At 41.1% G+C, this 26394-nt stretch overlaps 1 protein-coding gene across 1 annotated transcript; it reads right to left on the bottom strand.

Annotated features, from left to right (window-relative positions):
• Nucleotides 1-1674: 1674 nt before the first annotated feature.
• Nucleotides 1675-23273, bottom strand: LOC125481144 (centrosomal protein of 192 kDa-like; the record flags this gene model as incomplete). The annotated part of the gene is made up of 6 exons (XM_048592320.1): nucleotides 23149-23273; nucleotides 19465-20698; nucleotides 17712-17799; nucleotides 14864-14978; nucleotides 2990-3890; nucleotides 1675-1823 (listed from the first exon to the last, which is right to left on the bottom strand). Coding segments are annotated over exons 1-6 (2607 nt in total), but the record flags the coding sequence as incomplete, so codon positions are not given.
• Between the last annotated feature and the right edge of the window lie 3121 nt (nucleotides 23274-26394).

Here is a 26394-nt window from a genome sequence, read left to right as displayed (position 1 = left end):
ACTTCTCTTATTTCTAATTATTCAGTAGTACTCTTGGTACTCAGCTACATCTTGTCTCACATCTGTCATTACTGTTGGTCTCGATCCACTTGTACTCCAGATCAGGTAAGGTTAGCAGATTTCCTTCCCTAAAAAAGAACAGTGAACCAGCTGGGCTCCTGCAATAAGTGAGGATAGTTGTCTTGCACACCATTACGGAAGACTCACTTTATACTCTAGAGTTATGAACAGAATTTAAGTACCACCAGCTGTCACTTTTATTCACTCGCGAGATATTGGTGTCACTATCTCGGCCAGCATTTATTACCCATCCCTAGTTACCCTTGAGAAAGTGGTGGTGAGCTGCCTTCTTGAACTGCTGCAGTCTTGTGCTGTAGGTAAACCTATAATTCTGTTAAGAAGGGAATTCCAGGATTTTGACCCAACAACAGTGAAGGAATGACAGTATATTTCCAACTCGGATGGGGAGTGGCTTGGAGGGGGAAGTTGCAACTTGTAGTGTTCCCGTAGATCTGCTGTCCTTGTCCTTCTAGATGGTACTGGTCATGGGTTTGGAAGGTGCTGTCTTTGGTGAATTCCTGCTGTACATCTTGTAGATAGTACAGACTGCTGCTACTGTGTGTCAGTGGAGGGAGTAGATGCGATGCCAAATCAATCAAGCCAGCTGCTTTGTCCTGGACTGTATCAAGTAGCTCAAGTGTTGTTTCAAAACTGAGGAAGGGTCACCAGACCCGAAACGTTAACTCTGTTTTTACTTTCACAGATGCTGCCAGACCCACTGAACTTTTCTGGCAACTTTGCTTTTGTTCGTGATTTACAGCATCTGCAGTTCTTTCAGTTTCATTGAATAAGGCAACGTGGTTGTCATGGTTGAATTTGAACCTATGTTCCCAGAAAACTGCATTACTACCCAGGTGATCAAGGGTCTGGATTAATCTTCAAATATCTCTGTCATCACTTGAGAGTTACTAGAGTTCTCAAGCACATTCAATATTAGCACATCAACCTAACAACATTGTTTGCATTCCAACAAAAAAAAAAAAAAAGGCTTCTAGGGATTAAAGATGGTAGTTCATCACCACCATCGCGAAGGTCTTAGTAGGAACCAGCCATATACACCATTAACAATTCTGAACAAAATTAGTATTCACCAACAGAATGCATGGACTCCTTAATTCTTCTCAACTTCACCTGGTTTATATCTGAAATGGTTGAAAGTTGGTCAGTGGAAGAAAAGAGATCCACAGGTCCCATAAGATATAAATATTAGACAATTGGCAAGGTGGTGACATAGTGACAACATCACTGGATTAATAATTCAAAACACAAGAGTAATGTTCTAGAGCTTCTGTTCAATTCCTACCTTGGTAGCCAAGCAAAATCTGACTTAGAATAAAAACCAGTCCTAATCACTACTGTGTGACTACTGACAATGGTACTGAAAGCCCATCTGGCTCACAGATATCCTTTGGAGGAAGGAAAATTTATTATCCTTACCTTGTCTGTTCTACATATGACTTGATACCCATAGCTGTGTGGTTGACTTATTACTTATCACTGAAGCAATCAGGGATGGACAATAATTGCTGTCCATGTCTCACAAATGAAGTCGAGAGAGCATTCTGCTGGAAACTAACTGGACTTTTTTTAAGGAAAGGTTAAAATAACACAAACCTTCTCTCCATTCACCGAAACACTAACAATTCGAAGAGAGACTTGCATCCATCGTTCAGTTGGATTAAACATGCTGAGAGATGTTTGTGATGCTATTCCAACACAACAGGAGTTCGGAAACTTCAATTCCTCTGGGACCAGCACTTGACCTAACAAAAAAGTTATTTTTAAAAAAAAAAATACAAAGGACAAATCTGCATGAAGGAATAAAAGCACAAACTATATAAAAATACATACTTCATAGAAGTTCTAAAATAACCTGTAAAATAGATCAGAAATAATTTGGCCGATTTCATGTAACTACCTTTTGAGAGGAAACAATATATTGGGACCTTGAATATGTCCTTGTCAAATTTATTACTTATTTCTCCTCGTCCTGACTCACTACAAAAGTGATACCTCGAACTAATCCAGTTAAATCATTGGCTGCATTGTTGAGCCAGTATATCATGAATTGAGGTCTTATTTCTCAGCAATTTGTCTAGGCAAGAACTCCAGATTCATTACTGAAATACCTTACCAAATTTCTCCCAGTTACCCTCAGGCTCATATTTACAAGTTGGTTTGAATGTCAATGGGGGAAAATAAATCCACCAGTCCTACACTATCCCTACACAACCTTTTTTGGTGGGGAGGTTTGAATATGTGGCACATAGAAGCAGAACAGAGAGAAGTGGGGATGTGGGGCAGTTGACAGAGGGAGGGATTTGGAGGGCATGCATGAGAGAGAGGGGGGAGGGACAAGGTGGAAACTGGATATGCCACAGCTTCAGATAAACTTCGGAAAAACTCAGGATGCTGTTTAGGCCCCTGATATGCAGCGTGTAGGCCCCAGTATGTGGGCATGCTCTGGAACTCATGAACCCTCAAATCAAACTCCCAGCCATGGGTCAACACCCCCACTACCTTGGTGACTAGTTCCAGGGAAGGTAATGGTTTGGGAACCTAATACTACATCTCATCCTGTCGATCTCGGGGCACGACTCCAGTTTAGCAACAGGTAACATGAGCCAAACCTTTAGCTGCAGAGAACGGGCCACAACATTGTAGATTTTGCATGGTGCAAGATCACATGTGGTGCAGTGCGCCTAACACAATGAGGTAACATAACATTTTCTTGCTGCTAGTGAGCATATGGTTCTGTACAAGATAGTCCTAATGAAATTGGAAGAGTGAATGAAGCTATTTTTCTAGTGTGAAGATCTGAATTTTAAATGTTATTTGATTTTGCTTTGTTGTTTTCAAAAGGAAAAAAAACATATGAAGGTTTAGCTGCAGTTTCATCTCAAAGAATATATTGGAACAAATTACTTACCAATATCTTTCAGTTGAAGTCCACCTGACCACTGATCAAACATGCTTATTCTAGATGGTTGGTAACCAACAGGCTGTGTTATAAAATTAGAATCCAAGGGTACAGCGTGTGCACTGTAAAACTGCGCAGAGTTAAGCATTCTTGTCCCTAATTTAGGATGAAGTGGATGAGTATTCTCCATGAGCACATGAGCACCAGGTAAACCAGCTGCAAGACTATGCAAATTCGATGACAAAGTGTTGCCCAAATAGCATGAAGCCAAAGGCACATTTAAACAATTGGCAGTAGAAGTCAGTGTTCCCAGATACTGTTGGGCCAACGGAGTTGTTAACAATGAATGCCCAGTAAGTAATGCTGGACCTGCCATGGGCACATCTGAAGACGTTGCTGGAGGTTTAAAGCTCGAGATAGGTGTATATCTATAATCAGTACTTAACGGTGGGAGAACGCTTAATCCACTACTGGTTGCAGAGGGAGCATTCACTGATTCTACACAATGTATTCTGTTAATCTTGTCCTGCCCAGATGCACAAACATGATCAGCTTTTTGTAGTACAGTTGGATTTTCATATGCCATTGGCTTGCCTGATGCTGAAAGGAAAACATCCAACCGCTGCTGACTTGGTTGAATCTTTGTTTTCTCAGATTGTGGAGAAGATAGGTTATCAGTTGTTTGTGAAACACATGCTTTTTCAACCTGATTCTCAGGACTTCTGGCCTGATCACTTGGCTGTTTATCACAACCCAATCTTCTTTGTTGCGATCCTTGCTCACAATTTGTTTTACGTTCTTCTAGTGAGCTTGAAAAGGTCAAATCACTTGAATTAATTATAGTTTGATCTGGTGTTGGTGTGGGACTTGATCGAATAATTGTCGTGCTTAGCTCAATGGTTTGGTCATTCTGTGGAAGAAAACGACATTTTTAGCACAATACAAACTGAATTGCAAGGTGTTGGCAGAATAGTTTATTGGTAAAAATTGCTCAGAGGGCTGTATTAATGTGCAAATACAACAGATAGACTGGTGACTCCTGAAAAGTAGACAATCCACTGTTTTGAGAGATTTCACTAACTTTTGTGTGAAGCAGTTACAGGCCTAAAAAGCCTGGCTCCAATGTTCAGCCATTCTGCCTGGTTTCAGATTCCTCTACCAGAGGAAATAATTTATCTACCTGAAACATCTCAATTTGATGAACTATTAATACTCCAAAATCAAGGGAATGCATTAGCCAACTCAGTACAGGTAGTCTGCATCAATACCTCAGTTGAATGGGTTAAACTTAACTGATTTTTAAAAAACCATCTTTCACGGGATGTGGGCATTGCTGGATGAGCCAGCATTTATTATCCATCTCTAATTGCCCTGGAGTAGGCGGAGATGAGCTGTCTTCTTGAACTGCTGCATTCCACGTGCTGCGGGTATACCCACAATGCCATTAGGGAGGGAGTACAGGAATTTGACCCAGCAACAATGAAGGAATGGTGATATATTTCCAAGTCTAAATGGCGAGCAGATCAGAAGGGAACCTATAGGTGCTCCCATGTAGCTGCTGCCCTTATCCTTTTACGTGACAGATATGCAGACAGATGATGGAAAGATGTAGAAGCAAGAGGGTGGTGGTGATGGGAGATTTTAAATTTTCCCAACATTGACTGGGATTCACTTAGTGTTAGGGGTTTAGATGGAGCAGAATTTGTAAGGAGCATCCAGGAGGGTTTTCTAGAGCAGTATGTAAATAGTCCAACTCGGGAATGAGCCCAGCCAGGTGGTTGAAGTTTCAGTAGGGGATTACTTTGGGAATAGTGATCATAATTCCCTAAGTTTTAGAATACTCATGGACAAAGATGAGAGTGGTCCTAAAGGAAGAGTGCTAAATTGGGGGAAGGCCAACTATAACAAAATTCGGCAGGAGCTGGGGAATGTGGATTGGGAGCAGCTGTTGGAGGGTAAATCTGCATTTGATATGTGGGAGGCTTTTAAAGAGAGGTTGATTAGAGTGCAGGACAGACATGTCCCTGTGAAAACGAGGGATAGAAAGGGCAAGATTAGGGAACCATGGATGACAGGTGAAATTGAGAGACAAGCAAATAGGAAGCATACATAAAGGTCGAGGCGACTGAAAACAGACAAAGCTTTGAAAGAATATCGGGAAAGTAGGACCAATCTGAAACGAGGAATTAAGAGGGATAAAGGGGTCATGAAATATCTTTAGCAAACAGGGTTAAGGAAAATCCCAAAGCCTTTTATTCGTACATAACGAGCAAGAGGGTAACTAGAGAAAGGGTTGGCCCACTCAAGGACAAAGGAGGGAATTTACGCAAGGAGTCAGAGAAAATTAGTGAGATTCTTAATGAGTACTTTGCATTGGTATTCACCGAGGAGAGGGACATGACAGATACTGAGGTTAGGGATAGATATTTGATTACTCTAGGTCAAGTCGGCATAAGGCGGGGAGTGGGGGGGCGGTAAGTGTTGGGTATTCTAAAAGGCATTAGGGTGGACAAGTCCCCAGGTCCAGATGGGATCTATCCCAGGTTACTGGAGAGAAGCAAGAGGGGAAATAGCTGGGGCCTTAACAGATATCTTTGCAGCATCCTTGAGCACAGGCCAGGTCCCGGAGGACTGGAGAATTGCTAATGTTGTCCCCTTGTTTAAAGAAGGGTAGCAAGGATAATCCTGGTAATTATACACTGGTGACCCTGACGTCAGTGGTGGGGAAGCTGCTGGAGAAGATACTGAGGGATAGGATCTATTTACATTTGGAAGAAAATGGGCTTATTAGTGATAGGCAGCATGGTTTTGTGCAGGGAAGAAGGTCATGTCTTACCAACTCGATAGAATTCTTTGAAGAAGTGACAAAGTTGATAGATGAGGGAAGGGCTGTGGACGTCATATATATGGACTTCAGTAAGGCATTTGATAAGGTTCCCCATGGTAGGCTGATGGAGAAAGTGAAGTCGCATGGGGTCCAGGGTGTACTAGCTAGATGGATAGAGAACTGGCTGGGCAACAGGAGACAGAGAGTTGTTAGTGGAAGGGAGTTTCTCAAACTGGAGAACTGTGACCAGTGGTGTTCCACAGGGATCCGTGTTGGGACCACTGCTGTTTGGTGATATACATAAATGATCTGGAGGAAGGTACAGATGGTCTGATTGGCAAGTTTGCAGATGACACTAAGATTGGTGGAGTAGCAAACAGTGAAGGTGACTGTCGGAGAATGCAGCAGAAAATAGATAGATTGGAGAGTTGGGCGGAGAAATGGCAGATGGAGTTCAATCCAGGCAAAGGCGAGGTGATGCATTTTGGAAGATCCAATTCAAGATCGAACTATACGGTAAATGGAAAAGCCCTGGGGAAAATTGATGCACAGAGAGATCTGGGTGTTCAGGTCCATTGTACCCTGAAGGTGGCAACGCAGGTCGATAGAGTGGTCAAGACGACATACGGCATGCTTTCATTCATCGGACGGGGTGTTGAGTACAAGAGTTGGCAGGTCATGTTGCAGTTGTATAGGACTTTGGTTCGACCACATTTGGAATACTGCGCACAGTTCTGGTCGCCACATTACCAAAAGGATGTGGATGCTTTGGAGAGGGTGCAGAGGAAGCTCACCAGGATGTTGCCTGGTATGGAGGGCACTAGCTATGAAGACAGGTTGAGTAGATCAGGATTATTTACATTAGAAAGACGGAGGTTGAGGGGGGACCTGATTGAGGTCTACAAAATCATGAGAGGAATAGACAGGGTGGAAGGCAAGAAGCTTTTTTCCCCCGCCAGAGTGGGGGACTCAATTACTAGGGGTCACGATTTCAAGGCAAGAGGGGAAAAGTTTAAGGGAGATATGCGTGGAAAGTTCTTTACACAGGAGGGTGGTGGGTGCCTGGAACGCATTGCCAGCGGAGGTGGTAGAGGCGGGCACGACAGCGTCATTTAAGATGTATCTAGACACATACATGAATGGGCAGGGAGCAGAGGGATACAGATCCTTGGAAAATAGACGACAGGTTTAGATAGAGGATCTGGATCGGCGCAGGCTTGAAGGCCCTGTTCTTGTGCTGTAATTTTCTTTGTTCTTTGTATATCATGGATTTGGCAAATGTTATCTAATGAGTTTTGATGAATTTCTGCGCATCTTGTAGATGGTACACTGCTGCTGGGAGTCAGTGACAGAAGGAGTGAATGGTTATGGATCAAGCAGGCTACTTTCTCCAGAACGGTGTCAAGCTTTCAGTGCTGTTTGAGCGTTACTACATTCCCTTCCAGCACCAATTTATTCAGCCCAAAGCAAAATGCTGAAAACAGACTGTAATATCATCTATGGGGTCAAATTGGTATTTATTTAAAATGACGAACAATTTCCATCTTACTGGGGATAAAGACTAATTCCAGTAGCCTTTTTAATCATTTTTCCTACCAGACCAATAGCTTTTAACATTTTTCATATAGTATTTGGAAGGCTAAATCTGACTTCATCGATAATATTTTCTAAATGAAATAAGTCTCCTGATCTTGCTTGGGTTAAAATAATCTCAATTCTCAACATTGAATTGCATCCACCACAGTTTTCTGACTCATTTGAAATTTCAGTTCCCATCAACATTATTTGTTCTGTCACTAAAACGTTTAATGAACAAAATCTCAACAATAAGAAATTAACTCATTGACTATCTGGAATTCAGGTTTTCCCACTGAAGTGGGCCTTAGAGTTACAAGATCAAAGCGGACAGTTCTTGGCTTTCTTTTGTATTTATAAATAGGACATGGGAGTCATCCCTTACTACACCAGAGGTGGTGATGAGCTGCTTTCTTCCACCCGCTGCAGTTACTGGGATGAAGTAACAAGTACTGCTCTCAAAATGTTTTAAGATTATGATGCTGTAACAGTGAAGGAAAGGCAAATAAGATCTAGTCGGGATGGTTTGTGGCTTGGAAAGAGCATACAAGTGGTTGTGTTCCTGCACAGCTACCACCCTTATCTTTAACTAGACAAAATCGAAGGGGCCTTAGTGCGGTGCATTTTATGGATTACACACCACCACCATGCATCGGAGACAGTGTTCAAGGTGGTGAAAGGGATGCCAATCAAGCAGTCTGCTTTGAAACAAGTGGTGTCAATAGTTGAGTGTTGTTGGAGCTGAACACATCCAAACAAGGAGAGAGCTTTCCAACATACTCCTGACTTATGCTTTGTAGATGGTGTGCCGGCATTAGAAAGATAGGAGTAACTCACAACAGAATTTGTAGCTTCTGACGCACTTTTTACGACAGTATGAATTTGGCTAACCCAGTTCCAGTTTCTGGATAATGGTAACCCCCCCCAGGATTTAGAGATGGCAATGTTGTTTGATGTCAAGTGGCAATGGTTAGATACCTACTTGGAGATGGTCATTTCCTGGCAATTCATAGAATCCCTACAGTGTGGAAACAGGTCATTCGGCCCAACAAGTCCACACTGACCCACAGAGTATCCCACCCACAGCCCACCTAATCTACACATCCCTGAACACTATGGGCAATTTAGCATGGCCAATCGACCTAACCTGCACATCTTTGGACTGTGGGAGGAAACCGGAGCACCTGGAGGAAACCCACGCAGATACAGGGAGAATGTGCAAACTCCACACAGACAGTCACCAGAGGGTGGAATTGAACCCGGGTCCCTGGCGCTGTGAGGCAGCAGTGCTAACCACTGAGCCACCGTGCCACCCCAATTATGTGGCACAATGCCAAACCTGGATGTTGTCTAGGTATGCATGAGTGGAAAACGGTGAACATTTCACTATCATCAGCAAACATCCCCACTTCTCAATTCATGGAGGGAAGTGCATTGAAGACAGTTGGGCTAAGGACACAACTGATGAATTCCTGCAAAACTTTTTCTCCATATCTATTCCATCCAGGCCTCTCAGTATTCTTTAAGTTTCAATGCTATTACCCCCTCCATCCTTCTAAACTCCAGGTACAGACCCAGATTCCTCAATCACTCCTCACAGGACAGGCCCATCATCCCCAGGATCATTATCCTTCGTACCACTTCCAAGGCCAGTACATCCTTCCTTAGATACAGATACAAACACTGCTTACAATAATCCAGTGGTCTGACCAGAGCCTTGTGTATCAGCAGTACATCTTTGCTCTTGTGGTCCTCTTGAAATGAATGCTAATGTCGCATTTGCCTTCCCAACTGCCAAACAAATCTGCATATTAACCTAAATGAACCCTGAACTAGGACTAAATTTCTTTTGTACTGCAGATTTCAGCAGTCTTACCCCACTTAGAAAACAGCCAACACCTCTACTCTCCCTACCAAAGTGCATAATCTCAATTTCCCACATTGTATTCTGTTACTTCTTTGCCAACTCGCCCAGCCCGTCCATGTCCCTCTGCAGCCTCCCTGCTTTCCACAGCACTACATGCCCCCCTACCTATCTTTGTCATCTACAAACTTGGCAAAAATGCCCTCTGCTCCTTTGTCCAAATTGTTAATGTACAACCTCAATAACTGCAGTCCCAACACTGACCACTGCAGACCTCCACAAGCCAGCAATTTAATCCTAAAAATGACATCTTTATCCCCATACTGCCCTCTGCTAGTCCACCAATTCTTTATCCATGCCAGTATCTTGCCCCTAACACCAAGGGCTCTTAATTACCAGCCTCTTGTGCGACACTTGCCAAAGGCCTTCCGGAAATCCAAACATATCACGTCCACTGGCTCTCCTGTCTAATTTGCTTGTTTCCTCCTGAAAAAGAATTTTAACAGATTTGCCAGGCATGACTTCCTCTTGATGCCAACTCAGCCCAATTTACAAAAATCTTGGCAATCCCATCCTTAATAACGGACTCTAAAATCTTAGCAAAAACTGAGGTCAGGCTAACCAGCCTGTATCTGCCTATCTTCTGTCTGCCTTCCTTCTTTCAAAGGCAGGGGTGTTACATTAACCATGTTCCAATCCTCTGGGACACTCCCCGATTCCAGTGATTCCTGAAAGATTACCAGCAATGCCTCCACAATCTCCTCAGCTATTTTCTTTAGAGCGCTGGGGTCTAGTCTGCCTGGTCTGGATGATTTATCCATCTTCAGACCTTTCACCTTTCCCAGTACCTTCTCCTTAGGTGGCCACTACGCTTACCTCTGTCCCCTGATGCTACTTGTGTCTTCCACCATGAAAACTGATGCGAAGGACCAGAAATACCTCTTTGGAGGCCGGCATCCCATCAGCAATCAACCTTTTGTTAATGAATGTTTAGCCTTTGAGATTATTGCTGCCTCTCACAGGCATTCAGGCACTCAATATCCATGAAATTCATTTTGTGGTTTTTTTTCCCCTTTATTCATTAACAGGATGAGGGCATGGCTGGCTAAACAGCATTTATTATCTATCCCTAATTGCCCAGAGGGCAGTTCCGAGTCAACCACATTGCTGTGGGTCTGGAATCACATGTACCTGTGTGATTCCCTATCCACGCAAGGACAGCATTTTCCTTCACTAAAAAGGACATTAGTGAACCAGATGGGTTTTTCCAACAATCAGCAATGGTCATCATTAGACTATCAAATCCAGATGTCTTACTGAATTCAAATTCCAACATCTGCCGTGGTGGGATTCGAACCCAGGTCCCCCAGAACGTTATCTGGGTCTTTGGATTAACAATCCAGCGATAAAAGCACTAGGCCATCACCTCCCAACCAGGTCTCCCAATTCATTACCAGATTATCAGTCCACATTTGCAGAGCTCATCTTCTTTGAGGTCCAGCTGGCTGAGCTCATTATATCACTTCAGCATCTATTCAGTTCCTCCACCATTTCTTTGCTTCCCATTACTACTTTTCCAATCTTATTTTCTAGCAGTCTAATGTCGACTCTTGACTCTCTCTTACCGTTTAGATGTCTAAAGAAAATGCTTGCAATCTTGTTTCATATTACTAGATAGTTTGCACTCACATTTCGTCTTCTCCCCACCTTATTCCTTTTTTTAAGTCATCATCTACTACATTTTAAAGGCTTCCCGCTAATCTCCACAGCATATGTTTTTTCTTTTGTTTTTACGCAGTCCCTAACTTCTCTCATTAGCCATAGCGGCCTCATCTTCCCTTTAGTATGCTTCTTCCTTGGGGAAGAATTTCTGCTATGCCTCTTGAATTACCCCCAGGAACTCCTGCCATCGCAGCTCCACTGTTTGCCCTGTTATGCTCCCCTTCCAATCAACTCTGGCCAGCTCCTTCCTCATGTCTTTGTATTTACTTTTATCCAATTGTAATACCATTTCACTGGATTCCATTTTTCCTTCTCAGACTGCAGGGTGAATTCTACCACATTATGGTCACTACCAAAGGGGCTCCTTCACCTCAAGCTCCGTAAGTCTGCCTCACTACACATCACCAAATCCATTACCCGTTACCTAATAGAGTCCACCATAAGCTGCTTCCCAAAACAAAAAGCAAAACCCAAAAACCATCTCGCAGACATTCCAGAACCACAAACTAATTGGCACAGGATCAACCAGATTTAGAGCTGTGGGAGAAAGAAAGGGAGCTATTCCAATGGGACATGCTCCACTTGAATCATGCTGGGACTAACATCCTGGCAAATTGTGTAATGAATGTTCTGGATAGGTCTTTAAATTGAGAGGTGGTTTCAGTTGCATGGAAAATTCCCTACTTCCATTAAAGGGAGGGAGGACTTGGCAGCCCAAATAGGAGATCCTGAAGCTGGGCACCAGGCAGGCAACACAGCCCTCAGGACTCTTCATCCTGGCTACCAAATAAAAAAGCGTCCATTCCCTTGGCTATACTATACCCGATTACAACTACATTTCTCTTTTCTTCCCCCACTTGAATTGCTCCTGTACCAAGGTGCAATGGTCAGTTTGCTCATCCTATCTATGGCCCCTGCTTTCAACCACACAAGGAGCAAGTTTCAAACCTGTTAGACAAGCTCAAGGTTAAGCCCCCTTCAGCACTACCTTCTGAATTCCTACAGCTGCCTGGCTTTTATATTACATTCACCTGTCTCTGACCACTGCCTGAATTCAAGGTAGTTAATCTAAGGGGTGTGACTGCCTCCTCAAAGACAGCGTCCAGGTAACTCTTCTCCTCCCTGATGTCTTGCAGCGTTCAAAGCTCAGACTCCAACTCAAACTCTGAACCGGAGTTCTTCAAACAACCAAACACTTGTTACAGAGATAGTAGGAACTGCAGATGCTGGAGAATCCGAGACAACAAGGTGCAGGGCTGGATGAACACAGCAGGCCAAGCAGCATCACTTGTTACAGATGTGGTCACTACAAACCACAATGAGACCCACTGGCTCTCACATTTTCTGGTACAATACACTGCCTGGTCCTGCATCTCTATTTTATTTATTTCAGTTTTCATTTGATTTAAGAATTCCTATTGGTCATTTAGTTTTAAGCTGTCATCTTTTCCCTACTTATCTTCAATCTCAAAGTAATCTATACTAGATAATCAAATTAGTAGCTATCATCAACTAATGAACTTATGTACACACAAGTCCCTTTGCTCCCACACCCCGCCTTAAGAAATGTACACTTTTTTTATATGACCTTTCAATCTTCTACCTACCAAAATTCATCACCTCTCACCCCTTCACACACTGAGGCTCACCTGCCACCAATACATCCACTCCAACTTGTCAAAGTTCTTTTGTGTTACTGTCCTCATTGTTTACAATTCTAAGTTTCATGACATTTGCGAGATTTGAAATTGTCCCCTATACATCAAGATCTGGATTATTTACACATAAATCAGGAAAAACCAAGGACCCTGGGGAACTCCACTGCAAATCTTGCCATAGCCTGAAAAATATTCTTCAGCCATCATCCAGTCTCCTATCACTCAGTCAAATTTTATATCCAAGTTGCTAGTGTCCCTTTTATTCTTTTACCTATGACATTCCTCAAGCCTGTGTTGAGCACCTTCTGGAAGTCCATGACTATCACATGGACAGCATTACTCTTACCAATGCTTTGTTACCACTTTAAAAAGAAAACTCCAGCAAGTTAGCTTAATACAATTTCCCCTTCAGATTCCGATTCTTCCTAACGTATCCATCTTTTTCCATGTGATTACTAATTGTATCCCGAATAATTGCTTTCGGAGCTTCCCGAGTGAAGTTAAACTGACTAGTCTGCAATTGTTGGGCTATCCTTACAACCTGTCTTGAAGACCATAAATGTTTGCCACTTCAGAGTCTCCTGGCACTTCCAAGGTGGAAGATCATGGCGCTACTGCAATTTTCACTCTCATTTCCTTCAAAATTTTTGGATACATCTCATCTGGTTTTCGTGCCGAATCAACTTAGAAATAGCAGCAGTCTATCCAACATTTCTTTATCAAGACATTCTTGGAACGAGGTGACTGACTTTCACCAACCACCATTCTCTGTTAAGCTAGGTATGACTCCAACCACTTGAGACTTCAGCCCCAGCCAGATTCCAGTTTTGAGAAAGTTCTTGATACCATATTCCAATCAAATGTAGTCTTGATATCGAGAGTTAACCTTAACCTCTGGGAATTCGGCTTTTTTAATTTATATTTAAACCAAGGTTGGACTGAGGTCAGAACCCGAGTGACACTGGTGGAACCCAAACAGTGTCAATAAGCAAGTTATTGCAAAGTACTGCCTGATAACACAGTCGATGATCCTTACCATTACTTTGCAAACGGACAAGCATAACCCACTGAGTGTAACTGACCAGGTTAGACGCAAATCTTTTTTTGACAGAACACATCTGGGCAATTTGTCACCTTGCCTGGCAAATGCCAGGCAAGTTCTGGAGCACTATTTTTCAATACTATTGCTGGGTTGATGTCAGGGCTCATAGCATTTTGTATAATGGGTCTGAAAGAGTTAGTTTCAAGCTATACCCAAACCGATGACATCTCAGTCCTTGGTTGGAGAAAATGTTGGTCTTGCACCAGATCCCGATTAGGTCACCTCCAACATAGCTGGCAGGAGTTGAGTGTGCAGAAAACAGAACTAACTGTAACAAGTTAAGATGACTTTCAGATACCGTTTCACTGACTGTTGATTTTGAAGTTTTTTCCAAGCTTTTTTTCCCCTCAGATGCAGTCAGATTTTGCTACACATGCGCTAATTGTTTCTTCAAGCCAGTGACTATAATTGAATGTTTGTGTAATGATCAGAAGTTGTGACCTTCAAATCCTTTGTTTGTGAAATGTCTTTGTAACAGGCACCTGTAATTAGTACACAAGTAGCATTTCTACGTTGGGCTACATTCACTTGTTTACTTGTAACCTGAAGATGCATCTTCACCTTGCTTCAGATCTTCTCCTGTTGAAATACTCATTCATGTACCTCTAAAATGGAATTCTAACACTCACCTGTCCAGTCTTCTACTTAGTACGCAAACAAGAGCTTACCCAAAACTCTGCTGCCCATGCACTAACTCACACCCATTTGTACTTCAGTGTATTCATAAACCTGCTCTTGGAAATATAGTTATAAAATCAAGGCATTGCATGACCGAATATTTCAACGATTCATCTTTACTTTTTTTAAACTCCAGCCATCCCAACTCTTGCCAAAATATATGCACATTTCCAACCGACTTCTTGCATATTTCAATTTTCACTTTTTCACCACATGCAAATGCCTCTCCAGCTTGTATTTTCCAAGATCTGAAATTTTCCCCCTTAAAACATCCCCCTTGATTTTGAGGACCTCCCAACTTATCTCATGGCTCAGGGTCAATTTTTTTTTTTTTTGCAGTATCATTCCAGTAAAGTATCCTGAGAAATTTTACTGAGTTGAAATTGCTTATATAAAATCTAAGCTACTTCAGTGAAGACACATTTATTAAGTGCAAGTTTACGCAACTTTCTCCTACCTTGGAATTCACTGGACTTCCAATGGCAGTGCTGTTTTGTAGTGTTGCATCAATACCAGATATATAGCTCAATCTGGTAAGGGTTGCATTGGAGTGTGTCAATGAGGAGGAACTGCTGGAAAAGGCAAGATGTATTTTAAAAGTAACAGACCAAAATCAACAATACAGTCACTTTAAAGATACCAAACAGAAAACAGCAGAAGAATTGTGATACTTTGTTCCCCTCGTTTTTTTTTAATCCTTTCCTGAAGGCCCCAAGATCTATGGTTTCTTCAATTCTGGAAGATCTCGATTACTCACTATTTTCTGTTCTTCAGAGCCTTAGCAGAGAACATTCACAAAAATTTAACATCAACAGGGCACTGTAACCTTCCTCAGTTTGATGCACATCCATGGACAAACTGAACACTTTACAGGCAGTCAGCAAAAGCACTTGCTGACCCATTGGAGATCAGATTTCAGTCAAAAAAATAAGCAGGGCCACAGCTCTTTAGGACTTAAATTCTGCAGTGTTTTAATGAACAAACCATTAAGAGAGCAGGCATTCAACAGATGGCATAAAGTTCACCTTCTAGTCACCTCAGGCTATTATGACTAACAAGTTATTTTGCTCAAGATAGAAACACATGATAGATTCAGGAGTAGGCAGTCAATGAGTTTGTGACTCATCTACTTGAGCACAAGTTTTCTATTCTTCCCACAAATCATTGCTTTCTCATTTTAAAGGCAACGACATCGATTAATCTGAGTCTTGAACATACTCAACCGATTACCTTCCAACGTCCTCTGCAGCAGAAGCTTCTAAAAGGTTCCTTGGAGCAAAGAAATGCCTCCTTATCTCAGTCCTGCCATTACCCACAGAATAGGTCCCTTGCTATAGACACTCCTAGTCAAGTGAAACTTCCTTCCACCATTCAGTCTGTTGACCCCTCGAAGAACGTTCTACACTTTACTGAGTTGAGAAGGATGAGAAGGCAGGCTCAGGCTGTTTTAAAAATCTTTCATTAAAGCACAATCTTTCTGCCACAGGAATCGGCTTGGGGAGGCTTTGTTGCACTCCCTCTGAAGCAAGTACAATATTCCTTGGACAAGGAGATCAAAACTATACGTAATAATCTTGGTGTGATCTAACCAAGACTCCATATAATGGCACTAAGACATCTTACCTAGTATACTCAAATCACCTTGTAATAAAAAGGTCACATCACATTCACCTGAACTGCGCTTGCTGTTTGACTCCATTCAAAAGGCTCAGTTCTAATTACTTACAAAGTGTGTAGGTTCACTTCATTTCTTCAAGGGATGTGGGCCAGCATTTATTGCCCATCCTTAACATGAAGAATGAGGTGGTGAGCTGCCTTCTTGAACTCCAGTCATTGGAGTGTGCATACACCAACAGTACTGTTAAGAAGAGAGTTCCACTATTTTGGCCCAGCAACAATGAAGAAATTACAATACAGTTCCATGTCCAGTCGGGGTGCAACCTGGAGTGGAACCAGCAGGTCATTGTCCTGCTGTGCATCTGCTGCCTGCCATTGTAGATGGTTGAGGTGTCGGATTTGGAAGGTGCAATCAAAAGAGAGTGTTGGAGAATTAACTGGCAAGTTATCATAATTTTTGAATCATTGGCTGTACTGCTCGAAAGAATTGTTTTCAGGAATCTGACACTTTTCTGCTCAGTCTGGATTGGCTTCGAAGAACAAAAAAGGGTACAAAAAAGTGTAGTGATCCATGACAATCACAAGTGGAACATAATTCAAAAGATAAGGAATTCTTCTGTTACTGTAACCACGTTCATCCTTCCTTTCCTGTAGGCTGTGTTTCTACAGAAACTGGTCAAGTTTCAGAACTTGGCTCTGTAGATATTTTTCATTTTTGACGTAAATACAGTATATAACCAAACTATTTAACTGTTGGAAATGGAGAAGGGAAAAAAAAAATCATGGCTGAGCTGGATCTCATCCTCATCCAAAGATCACTGCCCTACACTTCTCAGCATGGAACCTTGGATAGGAATCATGAAGTTTTTCTGGTCAACTTTTCCGTCTCTGACAGCTACAAGAATGGGTACCTATTGGCACCAGAGCCAAGGTCACTCAACCAAAAACAGAATCTGGGATTTGCTAATTGTGTATGTACATTTGGTGCAGGTTTACGTAGAGTGTTGAATTCATTAGCTGAACCACCAGGAGGAGAGAGGGTCCTTCATGTTTCAAGGGTGCTTTCTAAGTTAAAGAGTACATGAACAAATACCGCTAATCAAAAATGGTTAAGTAGTTCCGATCTGAAGAACTCTCCGACCCCGCTTCCTATAAAAGCATGGATACATTTAATTACCTTTTACGACCTCACTGGCAAGACAATAAGCATCCGAGAGTAGTTCCATTGTCAGGGGAACAGACAATTTAGTATAGTTGGACAGCTAACTCCGAGGTGGCCATCCTAGAATTTGTATTCATGGCGAAGCAAAAGATGAAAGTACTTTGGTCTTTGGAATGGAAAGGCATCCAATTGATTAGGAATGGCCATATTTACCTGCCACTTGCAGTGAGTGCAAAAAAAAAAATCATTAAATTACACTGGGACTTCTTTTTTTCTTCATTCTTACATGTGATGTGTCAAGATCAGCATTTGATGCACTCCTCAATTGCCCTCAAACTGATTGGCATATTCAGCCACTTAATAGTTAACCACATCTGTGGGGAGCTGGAGTCACATGCAGGTAAGGATGATAGATTTTCTTCCCTGAAGGACGTCACTGAACAAGATGGGTTCTTAAGCAACAACAAATCAACAATGGTTACGCAGTCACCATTACTGTAGCTTTTTCTGTGTGACAACTAGTTACCTTGTGGAAGTTTGGAAATCTGATACTTGGCCTGGTGACGAATGAGTCAAGGGCCTCAAATTTAGTTGGTCTGCTGCAGAGCCATGATCTATAATGAAAAAAAACCCATGAATTTCAGTTTAGAGTTATATGTTTAATACATCTAAATATTTATAATACTGATTGGACTGAAAAAAAAACACCAATGCACAGGGCTACAAGAGATAAAATGTATTTTAAATCAGTTTATTATTTGTCTCACTTCATCAAATGAACTCAGAAGCAATTAAATTTACTCAGCAGATGCAAGGTTTCTTATATCTCGCTATACATGTTGCTCACTGCAATTATTTACAGAAAGAAACAAAGTATTTTTCATCTTAAAAACGTGCATTGTCAGCAAATTTCTCAACTACTAAAAATCATCTGCATTAGCTGCACATCACCATACACTTTATGTTAAAACTGTACACAAGATCATCGTTTGGCAATTTGGATTTTGAAGTTGAGGTAAAATAGGTGTGTAATTTCAGTTCTGAGAAGGCTTTTTTTTAATTCTGATGGTTCAGAAAGTAGTTTGTAACAGTGTACTGTAGACATGATTTTCACGAAGACATAGGCACTTGAATTAAGTCACAAAAATCTGTGTTGTTAATTGACTAACTAGTTATAAAATCGAACTTTTACGGCAGTCAAAGCAGATCAGGGGCCACTAGGTTCGAGTTCAGTTCAAGAGAAAAGTTTTACTCTAGCAGAAAGATTTCAGTTTGTGAAGCTTCCAAGCTGAAAGAGTTGACAAACATTTTCAAGCAGTCAGATCTGAAAAGGGATTTATGTCAGAAAATGACTCTCAGCCATCAAATCTGCAAAGTCTCAGTTAAGAAAGAAATTCAGAGCTAAGATAGCAGTAACATTCCTTTGGGATCGAATATCTTTAAAAAAAAATTAGTTTAAAAACTCTGCTTTGCTCTTTGTATTAAGACCTTTCTGAACGGAGCTTTTAGATTTTATTTCCTGTAATAAACTTGCACTTTTTCTTAAAAAACACCGACAGCTGCAAGAACATGTTCAGGCAACAAAACACCAGTGATGAACTACAAAAATTTTAAACACACGATCTATCAAATCAGGTTTCACCCTGGGATCTTGCCCAATCTGAAATCATCAGCTGGGATCATACAATTTACAATTGAGTGTATTCCCAAGTGATTTACTCAATTTTGATTTACATAACACCTTTTATCATTTGCAGAAGCATTATAAAAATGCCAGCCATCTATCAATGCATTAGGTCAGGTTAACAAAAAACTATGTCAAAGAGGCAGGCTTTAAAAGATCATTTTAAAAAGGCACAAAGTCAGGGAATGAAAGCCTACCCTAGAGCTTGAAACCCAAACAACTGAAGGCATGACCAAATGGAGGTATGACAAATTTGGGTATTTGCAAAACGCCAGAATCAGAAGATCACAGAGCACTGTAGCACGCAGAAGACTGTAGAAATTGGGAGGAACATGACCATGGAGGAATTCGAACCAAGAATGAGAATTTCAGCATGATGTTCAGCAAGGACTCTATGTACACTGGCGGACAAAAGGGCTGCTGAAGCAAATAGGATTTTTTGAAAATTAAGACTTGATAGGTTAATCTAAAATCTACAGTTCAATGCTGCATAGTTTTAAAAAGGTAGCCCAAAAAACTGACCATATTTTTTATTTAAAATGACAGTAATATATCATTCAAAAGCAAAGAACACAATTGTTTAGTGACTGCTTACCAGCGGTGTGGTTTTTTGGTACAACTGGTGCCTGATCATATTGGTGAAAGTTGACACTTTCTTCCTCATTGTTGGAATTGGAGCTCTCTCGTTCATCTCTCCCTTCTTGGAGCTTTGAAATTACATGCATCTCTTTGTTGTCTTCACCCATTGTCTCGCTGGTCAATTCCCGAAATCTTTGCTCCACTGATCCAGTGGTATGCAATGTTGGACGACGCAAACTGGAATTATTCAGTGTCACACCATGAACAGCAGTAGGTTCTGGAGAAACAGGGACTTTGAAATCTTTATGTTCTATTCTTAACACTCTCTCACAAGTTTCTGAAGACATTTTCTCAACATTTTTTTGTGCCATCTCAGACACACTTTCAACCTTTGCTTTATAAAGCACTTTATCCAAGCAAGCTTCATTCTCTCTCTCCTGGGCAGAAAGTTTCTCCGAAACAGCTGAAGGAGATTCTTCATCTTTCTCCACCACAGAAATAGTATGGTTTATATTTGGCATGTCAGTGGTTGTATTTCCATTTGAAAAAGCTCTGTTGTTAACAAATCCCTCTTCTGTCATCCACTTTGCATCAGTGAACTGGCTGTTGCCACATTTGGGATCAGGAAATCTATTTGACTCAAATACACAGGTTTCTGTGATTTCATTTTGACCATGTGGTCTGTTCGCATCCTTAACTAATTTGACTGACAGACAAGTATTTTCGGATTTGCAACAGCAACTATTGCTTATTGGATTAATTTGGCACAACTCTTCATTTGAAAGCACTGATTTCTTATTTTCCTCCTTGCTGGTTCTCCTTAAGGAAGATTTTTCTGAAGATGAATTCAACATGCTATGAGAATTCCTGCAATTTTCACAAAGACCAGCAGAATCTGAACTGCAAGTAAAAGCAGATTCTGGCATTGGTTTAAATTCAGGTTTTAGAACTTTACTTTCATTGGTCTCAGATCTTTCATGACCCTTGTCCAACATAACACCCAAATCTTTCATATTGCTTTTCTGGTCCTGTAATTGCACATTTGGTTTTCTGCTTATAGCTGCAGGCTCACTTTTCTTCCTGTTCTTATTAGAAAGTTCCAAAATCATTGCAGCTAACTGAGCAGGATCAGCACTCACAGAAGCATCAGCTATGGCTGAAGCAATCGTACTTATACTTAAAACAGAATCTGTACCGTTGTACGCTCTAGGTTCTTCAGCTTTCACAGGCGAACTCGAACACTGTATATTCTATGAAAGAAAAGTAACTTTGAGCTACATTTTAGCTGCACAATTTAAAGCAAATACTTAAATGTTGCTCTGAATGCAAGCTTTTACTCAGCAGGTCATATAAACACGGAAGCATAGAAAACAGAAAATAGGAATACAAGTAGGCCATTCAATGCCTTGAGCTCACTCCACCATTCATCACAATCATGGCTGATCTTCCAACTCAATACCCTGCTCCTGCTATCGCCTCCTTAACCTTTCATGCCTTTAAGCCCAACTCCTCTTTGAAATCATACAATATATTTTGGCTTCAAATCCATTCTATGCTAGCAAATTCCACATGCTCAACACGCTGGGTGAAGAGATTTCTCTTCACCCAGAGAGCAGCAAGCCTATGGAAATTTCTTCTTGTCTCAGTCCTAAATGGGGTACCCAGTTTCCATACAGCCCTGGTTCTGGGACTTAGCCATCATTGGGAATATCCTTCCTGCATCTACTCTCTCTAGTCCTGTAGAATCTTAGATTTCCATAGGATCACCCCATTTTATTTTGAACTCTGGTGACTATAATCCTAATTGATCCAGTCTCTCTTTATAAGTCAGTCTTGCCATTCCTGGATTCAGTCTAGTGAACCTTCTTTGCAATTCCTCCATAACCAGAACATCCTTCCTCAGCTAAGAGCACAACTGAACACAATATTGTACGTTTGGTCTCACCAAGGTGCTGTACAGTTGCAGCATAGCATCTCTGCTCCTATACCCGAATCCTCTCTCAATGAAGGCCAACATACAATTTGCCTTCTTTGTTACCAGGTGGACCTCCATGCTTACCTGTAGTGACTGGTGTACAAAGACAACCAGGTCTCATTGCACATTCCCCTCTCAATTTAAGGCCAGACAATAAATGTGCCTTCCTGTTTTTCACTACCAACGTGATAACCTCATTCTTATTCACGTTATACTGCATCTGCCATGCATTTGCCCAAAAACTCAACTTGTACAAATCTCACTGAAGCATCTTTGCAATCTCCTAACAGTTCACTCTCCCACCCAGCTTTAACGCAGATCCATTACATTTCATCCCCTAAAATCTTAAATATAGATTGTGAATAACTGGGGTCCTAGCACAGATTCTTCTTGCACCTCATTAGTCATTGGCTGCCATTCGGAAAAAGACCAGTTTATTCCTACAGTTTCCTGTCTGCCAACTAGCTCTCGATCCATCTCAATACGCTAACCCCCACTCCCGCACATTTTAATTTTTAACACATTCATCTCTTATGCAGGACTTTGTTGAAAGCCTTCCGAGTTCAAATAGAGTACATCCTTAGCTCACCCACATCAACCCTACTAGTTACATCCTCCAAGAATTCCGGTACAGTTGAAGATAATCAGAAATCCTTTTCTTAAATTCATGCTGACTCCAATCTTGCCACTGTTTTCCAAGTGCTCTGTTATTATATTTTTATAATGAATTCTGACATTTTCCCCACCACCTTCAATGTGACTGAACTATAAATTCTCAAATTTCTCTCTGCCTCTCTTCTTAGAGAGATCACATTAACTGTAGGAACTGTTCCACCCTATTGGAATATGACCAACAATTTCTAGAGACGTTTTAAGTACTCTTGGTTATAGATTATCAGGTCCTGAGGTTTTATCAGCTTCCAATCCCAACAATTTCTCTAAACTATTTCCCAATTAATAGTGATTTTCCTTCAGTTCCTCCCTCTCACTTGAGTTCCCCAACATTTCTAGTATCTTATTGGTGCCCTCCTTAGTGAGCACAGAATCAAAGTGTTTGTTTCGTTGGTCAGTAATTTCTGTGTTTCCCAGTACAAAGTCTCCCTTCTCTGACTGTATGGGACTTACATCTGTCTTCAATCTCAGTTATCCCAACTGACTGTAAATGTTCCTACACTGCCCACAAGCTTACTCTGGTACTTTATTTTCTCTTTTCGTAAATCAATCTTTATCCCCCTCAATTTTAAACTACTCCGACTCTTTGGTCTGTTTTTGTTTTCAGCTGATTTTTATCCAATTTCTTTCCTTGGGACGAATACTCTCTCTAATTTTCCATACAGGCCATGGTCTTGACCACCTTTTCTGTTTTACTTTTGTGCCAGATAGGAATGAACATTTGTTCCAGTTCATCCATGTGCTCTTTGAACGTTTGCACAGTCCTTCCATCATCATCCCTTTAAGTAACATTCCCCAATCTATCATAGCCGACTCACACCTCAAACTATTATCATTTCCTCTTAGCAGATTCAGGACCAAAGTCTCAGAATCAACTATGTTACCCTCCATCTTGAAGAATTCTGTCATATTATGGTCACTCATAGCTAGTGTTACTGGATAGTTTAATGAGCAGTTTAACTGGCCACAAACAGAACTTAAATTTAAATCTCAAAACATTCACTTCACATATCAAGCAAATAATTTAAAAAAAAAAAAAAAAAGTGTACTGACCTCACTTCCATTCATGTGAATTCTTGAACTTACTTCCTGGTCAATTTGAAATTTGTCATTTTCAATTTGCTTATCAGTTAGAAATGCAGGTGAAATTTCTGCAGTAGTTTCTTGATCCATGCATCTCAGCGCTGCTGGCAAAAACAAACAAAGTCCTTGATGTTTTAAAATTTAAACTGTATAGGAAAGGGCTCAAAATTGTTGCAGTGTAGCAGTAAGCCATTCAGATAATGTCTGCATAAACACTTCAGCTTAGACCATTCTCCTTCCTATAAACTTAACTCCCTTCTCAATGCCTCTACCACACACGGTCAGTATATTGCTGACCTTAATCACGCATTGCATGCAAAAGATTTTCCCCGCCTCACGAGCCCAGCTGATGTTATCACTGGCTAAGTCAAATTTCAGACTGAAATCTGACTTGGTAGATCAAATTGTACTTTTTGGTTTTTAACAAGGTAGTCTCTCACTGACAAGCACACAATGCTGCAGATTTAGTTTTAACAGTGAGAGAGTAAAGTGGAATAAACCAAACTATTCGCACACAAATCAGGGTAAAAATTGAATGGCAAAAGTATCCCATTCCGGTACCATAGACAATGTCCTTCACTATCCCACACTGGGTTTGACTTAGCTGTGGCTTCAATTCCCAGTACTGGCAATCTCAGTTACAAAGAATCAAGGAAAAGGCAGACTCTCTCAGCTTTAAGCAACTCCTTCCGGGTTTGAGCCAAGCACTCCTGGTCTGGAATATCTATAAACTCCTGAATAACACTGAATAAATCTGTTTTTAAACAATTTTAAACTGTCCTCTCCCCTGCTCAGGAACAACTGCTTTACAGATCTACCTTCAGCTAAAATTCTGCAGAACTCAAAAAACTAAAAACCAAAAACAAAAAGCTTTTTTTTCTCCCCCAAGCCCTGGGTGTTTACTCTAAGTCCCACCAAATTTCAGAATAAACTTGCTGATAAACTTGTCCAAATGTAAACAAATTTCAATTAGCCTCCAAAACACTGACTTTAAACAAGAAATGACCATGGAAATATTGATGAGTTAACCATTAAATCCCTTCAGTTACATAGACAGCTTACATGCTACCACTTTCAAAATGACGAAGTAACACAAGTTCAAGTAATTAAATTTACCCTAAACAAGAATTTATTGGCATAGATCATTGGTCAGACTCCGTCTTTAAGACCATATACAGTTTTGGTCTCTTAAGGAAGGCCTGAAATACAATTGAAGCACCTCACAGGAGGTTCATTTGACTGATACCAGTGATGAAGGAGTTAAGCTTACAAGGAAAGGTTGGTCAGAATGGGCCCAAATCCACTGGAATTTAGGTGAAGAAGTCACTGAAACACGAGTTCCTGACAAAAATCAACAAGGTGTGTTCTGAAAGGATGCCCGAGGGAGACCGGAACTCAAAGGCACTATTTTAAAATAAAAAAAAGGAATCCCCCACTTAAAACAGAAATGAGGAGAACGTATTTCCCTCAGAGGATTTGTTCTTTAGAACCTGCTACCCCAGACAGCAGTGAAGGCAGGGTCATTGAATACTTTTAAGGCAGAGACAGAAACAAACACACTTGACCAACAAGGGAGTCAGAGAGTTTTGGGGCATATGGAATGGAGTCAATCAGATTAGCCATATAAAAGCCAAAGACTGCAGATGCTGGAGATTTGAAATAAAAATAAATGATGGGAGAAACTCAGCACTTTTGGAAACATCCACTGCCAACAGAACAGAGTGAATATTTCAAAGTCCAGTGACTCTCCTTTGAAGTTCCAAAGACAAATAATTGGACTTGAAAAGGTAGAGCTGTTTTTCTATCCACAAATTCTGCTAGACCTGCCAATTTTCCAACATTGTTTTCGAATTTGATCAGCCAATCTCTTAATGAACATTAGAGAAGACTCGGGTGGCAGAATGGTCTATCTTGCTCCTAATTCCTGCATTTGTAAATTTTAATTTTGTAGGCACCCTAATAGTTCAGAAAGTATCAACATTTCAGCCAACTTAATGGATGTCTCCAAAATAATGGAACCATTGACCAAGAGAATAACAACATAAATACATAAGAAACAGGAGCAGAAGTAGGCCATTTGGCCCCTGAAACCAGCCCCAATATTCAGCAAGATTCCGGTCAATTTCTCCCAGGCTTTAATTCCTGGAGGTGCACACAATGATGAGGTCTAACCAAGACTTGATACAGCTGTAATGCATTTTCCACTCCTTTGAATCGTAGCCTGCCCACCCGTTCAGATAAAGGCGACCATTCCAAAAATAAATCTGTGACCAAGATATCTTGGTTATGTTTGGGCAGAATGGCCAAGTGGCAATATTGTACTTCGATACTTCTCTCAAGGTGGTAAGCCGCCTTCTTGAACCACTGAATAAGCACACTTTCAATGCAACAAGGAAGGAGCTCCAGTACTTTGGCCCAGCAAGCAAGGTATTATGCTGGTCTATAGCAAACAAATCTGTTTAACAACTTTCTATTAGTTAGTGAATTCTCTATCCATGCTAATGTACTACCCGCATGGGGATCGAGGTAGTGTATCAGCATGGACACAGGATTGACTAACCAACAGAAGACAGAGTTGGGATAAAGTGGGGGCTGAGAGTGGATTTTAGCATAGCAATCTGTAAGTTGTGGAATGCCACAGGGATCGGTGCTGAGACAACATTCATTTATGAATAATATGAATGACTTGGATATGAACATATTAGAGCCAAAGTCTGCGGATGACCAAAATAGGTGGGAAACCAAGTGATGAGGAAGATTCAAACAAAGTCTGCAGAGGGATACAGACAGGTTAGGCAAGTGGGCAAAAACTTAGAAAACAGAATATAATGCGGCTAAATGTCAGATTATGCACTTTGGCAGAAAGAATAAAAGAGCTGAATATTATATAAATGGAGAAAGCCTGCAAAAAGCTACAGAAGAGATGAGAAGAATTTGGGAGTCGTTGCCCATGATTCACAAAAAGCTAGCATCCAAGTCCACTGGGTAATAGGATAAAAGAAATACTCACCTTTGTTTCAAAAGGGAATGGAATCTAAAAGTAGAAGGAAAAAAAACCCAAAAGAACCGCAGGTAGTGTCTCAGAGTCACAACTGTTCAGTAAAGAAACAGACCCTTTGGTCCAACTCGTCTATACTTACCAGATATCCTAAATTAATCTAGTCCCATTTGCCAGCGTTCGGCCCATATCCCTCTAAACCCTTTCTATTCATGTAC

The sequence above is a fragment of the Rhincodon typus genome, unplaced genomic scaffold (genome assembly GCF_021869965.1).
Source record: "Rhincodon typus isolate 14 unplaced genomic scaffold, sRhiTyp1.1 hic_rhity00001007, whole genome shotgun sequence".
NCBI lineage: Eukaryota > Metazoa > Chordata > Chondrichthyes > Orectolobiformes > Rhincodontidae > Rhincodon > Rhincodon typus.
This window is presented reverse-complemented; position numbering and strand designations above follow the sequence as displayed.